General features: G+C 44.4%; 1 protein-coding gene across 1 annotated transcript; it reads left to right on the top strand.

Annotated features, from left to right (window-relative positions):
• The first annotated feature begins 1283 nt into the window (after positions 1-1283).
• Positions 1284-7313, top strand: LOC105023875 (keratin, type II cytoskeletal 8). The gene is made up of 9 exons (XM_010893393.4): positions 1284-1787; positions 3440-3648; positions 4336-4396; positions 4484-4579; positions 5205-5369; positions 5504-5629; positions 5976-6196; positions 6314-6357; positions 6469-7313. Exons 1-9 carry the CDS (start codon positions 1377-1379, stop codon positions 6744-6746), a joined length of 1611 nt encoding a protein of 536 aa, XP_010891695.1. The 5' UTR covers positions 1284-1376; the 3' UTR covers positions 6747-7313.
• The last annotated feature ends 1362 nt before the right edge of the window (positions 7314-8675 follow it).

Below are 8675 nucleotides of genomic sequence, written 5' to 3'. Positions count from 1 at the left end.
CTTTATGAACACAGTCAACTGTAATGAACTGATAATCACAATATTTTCTTACATTGTTATATGGTTGCAAACAAATCTGCTTCTTTTCCCAAAAGATCCAATTCTTTCAGAAAACAAGGCTGGAAAGTTCACAGAATATATGTTTAAAAAGTGTATTGAATCTGGAATTCTCCAAATAGGATTTCTGAACAGCCTGGATAATTGGGAAATCTTACCAGGTTTTTGCAACCTTAGACCTGAGGTTCTGTTACACGCTGTGAGGATCAATGGAATACTCCCAAGGCTTGTCTGAAACTACAACAATAAGCCCCTTTGGGTGGATAGCAGGAACATCTAACTGGTCAGTGCAGTTTTCCCTGTTCCCATAAATAATAACAATGGGTGATTAAGAACAGGATGGTGCAGGAATAACTACAAGTTAACTGAAAGTGCAAAGCACATGTGGGTTTAATTAAAGGAGAAATGTATGGGCCATGTCATATCAGGACAGGACAAAACATCTGAGTGCTCTGAGCTCATTGCACTGCTGGCATGCAAGGTATCCTGTTTTACACCTTCAGAACACTATCTGCCTGACCAATATGCAAGCCAGACAAGAGCCGTGCATTCCTTGACATATCGAGATGCTCTTTAAAAACCCTCGTTGTATAACACATTTGAATATACTTTATGTATATCTATGAGGCGTGACAATTTGAATGAGCTGAGATCATGAGGCTGAGATCATGAGGCTGATTACCTTTGCAACGTTCCACACTCATTTTAGCATAACTCTAAGAGATACAAAAATCTAACTCTCAGAGAGACATCGGTTGAAAAACACCTTAAGATGGTGTACATGAACGTAAAATGTTACCCTCATAAACGCAAGCAAAAACATTGACACCTGAGCATACAGCAGAGACAGAATATGTTGTCAAGGAGCAGGATAGCACTGTCACAAGGCCTTGCTAGATCTGTTTCACTACAAAGCACTCGTGCTGAGGACAAGCCTCTTATCATATTTCACTTGAGGCTTTCACATTCCAGTAGGGTGTTTAGTGTCCCAGCCCTTAAAAAAACAACAGAAAACAATAGTCCCAAAACTTCCTGAGCGAGCCAGTTGGTTTTGTTTCTTGCAGGCTCCAAAACACAGGTAACAATTTGGTCGGCTTGAGTTAGAAACGACAAGTGTTCTGTTACACTGCACTAGTCCTGCCCCTTCAGGCAGAGGCCTGACCAATGAGAGACGGCCCTTGGCCCCTCCCACTGGGGAGGCTCTAAAAACCAGTGCAGGGACTTTTTCTCTGTCTGTCCACACTGTGTCTACCCTGCACTCCAGACAAGCCCTCCTGCCGCTCAGTCTCTTTACAGTCACCGACCACTCAACTCCTGCCATGACGACCAGGAAAACCACCAGCTACACTGTAAAGTCGTCCTCAGGCGGGGCGGCGCCTCGCAGCTTCAGCAGCATGTCCTACTCCGGACCCAGCCAGGTGGCCTCTCGTCAGAGCTACAGCGTCCGGAGCTCCTATGGGGGTCCCAGCCGGGGAATGGGAGGTGGGTTCGGAGCCGGCGGTGGAGGCGGCAGCTACATCTCCAGCTCCTCCGCCTACGGTGGCGGAATGGGCTTGGGGATGAGCATGGGTGGAGGTGGAGTCCACACCCCCATCACCGCCGTCCAGGTGAACAAGAGCCTGCTAGCCCCCCTCAACCTGGAGATCGACCCCAACATCCAGATTGTCCGCAACCATGAAAAGGAACAGATCAAAGGCCTCAACAACCGCTTTGCCTCCTTCATTGACAAGGTCAGTCATGGGAACTTTTTTGCGTGTCTGTATTTCTCTCTGTGCCTATCGAGATCTCTGACAATGCACTTTGCCTTGGGCTTGTGAACTGCTGGAAAATGGCTTTGATGAAAAAGGGAAACAGAACAGTGACACAGAACAGTGTGTCATTCATGTATTTTTATCAGCAGTTAGATTGGTGCATAGGTGGGTTGTGTAATGTGGATGTGGAGCTGTGGAGAAAGTCCATGAAATATCTACTGTGACCAGTAATGGTTCATGACATATGATATCCGTAACAGCATTCGAGGCTAAAAAACAAGCGCAAGAAAATTCCTCAGCTAAAAAAAAATCCTACAAGGGATAGTTTTTCCCTCCGTACTCTCAAGAATTCACATCTGTGGCTTTTGCTGTAGTTGAGCTTTCATTGTGATGAATTGCAGAAGGGCATTTGAATGGTGTGGGGGAGGAAAAGTTTCTACTGAAGGGTGTGTCTGTCTTTGATTAGAGCCTAGCTCATAGTGTTCTGGTTTACCTTGGGAAAGGCTACTTTGCCTCAGCAGAGGGGCGTGGCTGGCTCATACCCTGACATTCCAAATAAGGTTGTACACCTGAAACATACACACACAGGACTATTTTGTGAAAACCATCATTGTTGAAATGTATGCACTTTACGCATCCAAAAAAAGTACTGGGACAGTTGGGAATATTTCGATGACACCAACGTCACAGTGGCGTCAAACATCCCAGGCTAACATTTACACATGATAGCAATGGTTGATACTGCTCCGATCAATTCCTGGGGGTGTTTTCTTAATGGCTTTTCAGGTTTCCTCCCTGTACCACTGCATAGCCTGTTCCTGTGAGTTAATATTTAAAAAGCCGGTTTCATGTTCTAGCTTACACCCGTGGATTGGTTACATAACAAAGAGCAAAACTAATCACAAAGGGGGTTTCGGAGACACATTCTTCAAAGAAAAAAATTGACCCCAGTTTGAAAACGGGCACTCCTTCCTTATCGTGTAAACACAATGTTATCACATCTGAAGGAGGAAAAGGCAGGCATTTTGTGGCAATTCCTGATTTCCCCAGATGTGAGACTTAGGAGCAATGTTCACTGACAGCCATCTATCCATTGTATCTCCATGTTAAGCAATCAACAGTGAGCCAACATGCCCCTCCCCCTCCCCTCATGACACTGTCCTATAAACGACAGTTCATAATTTGCCTTAATTGTTCAGGTGGTGCCACGCCTAGCTTTGTCCAATTCCACTCCATTCTTTCCCAGCAGGATGGCCGCCCCACTTTGCCACCTCGCCCTCTTAAAACAGGAAAACAGAGAGGCCTAAATAACTTTACAGGCAGCTCTTTCCATCTCCCCCCTCTGCCTCCAGGCAGGATGCATGTCATAGCTTCCTTTGGAAAAATAACCCGCACAGTCCATCCTGAGAACTGGGCCGGCTGTCCCAGAAAAAAGACATAAACTAATTGACGAAATGGACACCCTATTTTAGAAACACAATAAGAGGACGACACGAGGATGTTCGTTCACGCTAAAACAACCGTCCCGACGGAAACATTATGTTGTGATGATGTAGTGATCAGTGTGGTTAACGTATAAATCCTCTACCCCCCCCCCCCCCTTGCACATTTACACACACACACATACACAGGTGCGCTTCCTGGAACAGCAGAACAAGATGCTGGAGACCAAGTGGAACCTCCTCCAAGGACAGACCACCACCCGCTCCAACATCGACGCCATGTTCGAGGCCTACATCGCCAACCTGCGCAGGCAGCTCGACAGCCTGGGCAACGACAAGATGAGGTTGGAGGCAGACCTGCACAACATGCAGGGCCTGGTTGAGGACTTCAAGAACAAGTGAGTTTGCCGTTCACGCCAGCACAGTTACCGAGATGACGCCACCGGTCAAATGTCTGGAAAACAGAAGCCAGGTCCGGTGTGGTTGGTTGAAAGGCATGTGAACACACATTAGAAAACGACGTTTCACAGTGTTTGTATTAATTCAATCAGTAACGACGGACACACCAGTGTGAGGTAATACAAGTAGCATCAGTGGGCAACGCCCAAACACAGTCCTTTGTCTTCACGTCACTGGAAGATACTCCATTGAGTTGACATGCATGGAAGGCCCATTCTACATGACTTGACCGAGTTGGACGGCGTTCAGCTCCAACTCACGTAGATCACTGCGTCATGGCAACGGAACACAAACCGTAGCCGCCTACCCGGCGGCGTCGACAAATTGTGAGGACATTAGTTGTCTGTGTCCCCAGGGTGAAACAGCACCAAGCGAAAGAGCGTCTCACAATGCTTGGCCAGGAGTCAAGTGAAGTGTTACGATTTAGCACAGACGTGGTACTCCTGCCCCCTAGTGTCCAAAACAACATTAGCTCTAAGAATATATTCTTCAACACAGTGAAAATACCATACAAGGTCATCACAATGTTGGGATCAATCAAATGTAATTGAGGTTGAGATAAATTGCAGCCATGGGTTGACCTCATTCCAGTCCCACATTAACATTGTTTGCCATTCCCTCGACAGGTATGAAGATGAGATCAACAAGCGTACAGAGTGTGAAAATGACTTTGTCCTCATCAAGAAGGTTTGTGATTTAGCTGTTTAGCCCGTGAGTTATTCTGGCTTTATTTCACCAATTTATTAAGTTACTAAAATGTAATGTTTCTCTCAGGATGTGGATGAGGCCTACATGAATAAGGTTGAACTAGAGGCGAAGCTGGAGAGTCTGACCGATGAAATCAACTTCCTGAGGCAGATCTATGATGAGGTATGTTACGGAGCTCATCACTTCCTGTTTATTTTACTCCATAACCGTTGAGTTCCAATACCCCAGGGCAAATTTACCATTCGTAGTGTATCTGACTGCTTCCATCTGTGTCTCTGCTTCGGGAAATATTTCTGTAATTCAATTCTTACTTCTCACACTCCTTTTTTTTCATAGTTTCTTGTGAAAAGATAACTACTTTTTTTAGAAACTGTGATATGTGGTCGTCTTACCGACCTGTCCCATGATGCATACATACATTTTAATTCACTCTGTAAGAGTGTCTCATGAATGACTCAAATGTAAATGTAGTCCATTACAGTCAGATGTGTTGTTGGCTGTTCCAACAACTGCTCTGATTTATTTCTTTAGACTTGGTTCATCTCCTGAGTGATGGCTTATAGTGTTGTTTGTTATATACACTGGAATGGATTGGCGGTCTCACTGACATCTGTTTGGCACCTAAACGGCGCCGTTAAACTGCTAAACTGCTGGGATCAATATGGGTGGGTTTCTGACTCTCTGAGAAAGGCTGAGCTCAGAAAGTGTTCTCTGCAATAGGCCAAGTGTTTAATTGTCTCTTTCTCTCCTTTTCTCCCTCTTTCGCTCTCTCGCTCTGATTCTCCAGGAGCTGCGTGAGCTGCAGAGCCAGATTAAGGACACCTCTGTAGTGGTTGAGATGGACAACAGCCGTAACCTGGACATGGACTCCATCGTGGCTGAAGTACGCGCCCAGTACGAGGACATCGCCAACCGCAGCCGGGCTGAAGCCGAAACGTGGTACAAGAGCAAGGTAACATAATAGGACCCATAATGTTTTCTCCAAGTCGTCTGTAAATTATGTTTTAAGTCACAGGGTTTTTTCCCCCACACACCGATCATGCATCAGTCACATGGCAGCTGCTTTCTTTCCTGCCGGATGTTTAGTACGAGGAGATGCAGACATCTGCCACCAGATATGGGGATGACCTCAGAGCCACCAAGACAGAGATCGCCGACCTGAACCGCATGATCCAGAGACTGCAGTCCGAGATTGACTCAGTCAAGGGACAGGTACACATTAAAGACTCTCAAGGCTCTTAGTATTAAGACTGTTTCTGTATTAGCTCACGCACAGTGTTTTTCTGTACACTGTGATACATCTGAATTACAATGGTCAGTGGGTCAATAGTCCCCTCTGGTGACTGCATCAAGAATGGAGCACGTATCTTACACCAATCGATCTTTAGAGACAGAAATATTTGTACCAACAGCACCCCTAGTGGTTCTGTCTGCATTTTCTTTACATAACTTATATGGAATGTAGACCAAGCCAGTGTTGACAGACTGTCCTGTTTCCCCAGGCCGTTACTACACATTTGAGCACAAACGTTAATATGCTGTGTCTCTGCCTTGTCAGCGTGCTAACCTGGAGAACCAGATTGCTGAGGCGGAGGAGCGCGGTGAGATGGCTGTGAAAGACGCTAAGGCCCGGATCAAGGATCTGGAGGATGCTCTGCAGCGGGCCAAGCAGGACATGGCCCGCCAAATCCGGGAGTACCAAGACCTGATGAACGTCAAACTGGCTCTGGACATCGAGATCGCCACCTACAGGAAACTTCTGGAAGGAGAGGAGGACAGGTGAGCCTTTTTTGACGTCCACATAAACGTGAAACATCAGTAATAAAAAAGAAAACGTTTCTTAAAATGTACTAAAGGATGTGAAAACTGACAAATCAACTTTTTTTTCATAAATAGGCTAGCAAGTGGCATCCAGTCCATCAACATCTCCAAACAGAGCAGTAAGTATTTGCCCGTAAAAACATTGTTTATGCTGCGTTAAAATATTTGTGAGGTTCCGGTTCAGACAACTCTTATTTAGCAGTAGCCGCTGTCTCTCTGTCAACATTCAGCTAGCTACAACGCCTACCCCATGGAGAGTGTTAACAGCAGCTACAGCAGCGGCTACTCCAGCGGCTTCTCCGGCGGATACGGTGGAGGATACGGTGGCAAAAGCTACAGCTCCGGTAGCGGCTATGGCAGTGGCAGCGGCAGCGGCTATGGCAGTGGCAGCGGCTACGGCGGCGGGAGCAGCATCACAACCCAGAACAAGAAGAGTGTTGTCATCAAGATGATCGAGACCAAGGACGGCAAAGTCGTCTCCGAGTCCTCCGAGGTGGTTGAAGATTGAGCTGGTTAATAGTCACCGTGTTTACTTTCTCGCTCCGCATTCTACTGCAGTGTAATAATTGAAGTCAAAGGCAAAGCAACGCTGCGTTAGCACAAATAGAAATGTGGCTGTTAAAGCAATAAAACATTTTTGTTCCTACCAAAGATTTGAAATGGACCAAAGAATATTTTTCTCGTTCACACTGTGTGCCTTATGCCTTTTCTAATTACGTACTAACACATAACACCTGCCGTTTGGTCAACGATAAGTAAATAACCAGAAGGGCAAGTTGCAACTAGTAGAACATTCCCTCCAAACCTTGGTAGCCGTAAAGAGGGCTATTCTCTGAAGTTTTTTTTTTGCATAAAATGGACGACAATGTCCCAAGTGTTATTAAGAGGGAATAATACAATTGATGAATGTAACAATGCAACAGGAGAGTTTCCTGTCAACATGTCTGAAATGTCTGCTCGGCTAAATAGTAGTGCATGTTTTCCCTGTTGTTCCTCTGTTGTTCTCAAAAGAAGATGCCCACTTTGCCTGAGGTGCTATTTTTGCCACCAATTAATAAAATGTGTTTAAAGAGAACTACTTCTGCAATTCCTGTTTCAAGCTCAAATTGTTAATGTTTCATAATTTTACATATTATTAAGTAATACCTGTTTTTTTTTAAGAATTATTAGGTAACAAGGATTTTACAGTTCACTGTCATCTTAGCTATTTTACCTAAATGAGAGTTACCATGCTAATAGCACATCATGCACACAGCAACGTTTTCTGAAAAGGACCAAGATTTGTTGGGTGTTATTAGTTTAGTGGCCAATGACCGACATTCAGGGATAGGTAGCACTTCATTTTGAGGGTCACAAAAGTGTTTCTATAGAGAAACTACAGATTATCTACTGTCTATCAGTAACATTTTAACTTACTAACCCTACCCCTTACCTTAACCTTTATCATAACCTTATACCTCAACTTAAACCTTATTCTAAATCTAACCCTAACGAGCAATTGCTAATCAAAAGAGAGTTTGTTTAAATTTGTTGATAGCATCTATTGAACATACAGATGGGCATTGGGACTCTCAAAAAGGGTAACAATGAAAAAATAAATAATCAAAACCCCAGTACAGGGGCGTGGCAACTGCGAAACATCATCCTGGGATAATGGCTATAAAAAAGTGGGTGTATACCTAAAAATAACCAATACCATATTTAAGAACTTTAAATGGAGCTGTTATGAACCTGCCTGGAATAGTACCAAATATGTATTCTCCCCCATGTAGAGTCAAGAGGATGATTCAAGAGGTTGAAAAGGATCCAACCACCACACAGGGAAAACTGCGGAAGTTGGTTGAAACTATAATTAGACTCCATCACCACACCAATAAGCTACTCGAATATATTGCCAGGAGAAAGATTACTCAGACCGAGATATAAACCTGAAGGTTGCTAAACATCATTGGAACTCAGGAACTGGATTCTATGGTGCTACAAAAATATTGCTTTTCAGCCACAAACATCAGAGTTGGGTTTTGCAAGGAGCTTGTGTCACACACTAACACATTAGCAACAACAATGGTTTGAAGTCATTACAATCCACCGCCCTACAGAAGAAATACTCCCAGCATCTAGTTTGAATGTTTTGAAGGGAATAGCAACACCTGCTGAGTGGGTTGAGCCATGACTAAAAAAATAACGTCTCACCGCACTTTAACTTTGAGTCACTGTAAAAGAATGTTTCACTATGACCGAATGAAAACTCAAAAGTGTTTTCCCCTGTTGACCCAACTCTGCGTCCAAATCACACTCAGAACAGATTCATTGAGCTAGGCTTAAATCCTACTTGTGCTAATCAGAATCAGAAAGAGCTTTATTGCCAAGTAAATTTCTCAACAACCAAGAAATTTTATCTGGCCCATTAGTGCAACAATACTGCATATACATAATA

This window comes from Esox lucius, chromosome 12 (assembly GCF_011004845.1).
Source record: "Esox lucius isolate fEsoLuc1 chromosome 12, fEsoLuc1.pri, whole genome shotgun sequence".
NCBI classification, from domain to species: Eukaryota; Metazoa; Chordata; class Actinopteri; order Esociformes; family Esocidae; genus Esox; species Esox lucius.
The sequence above is the reverse complement of the archived record's forward strand: the minus strand, read 5'-3'. Positions and strand labels throughout refer to the sequence as shown.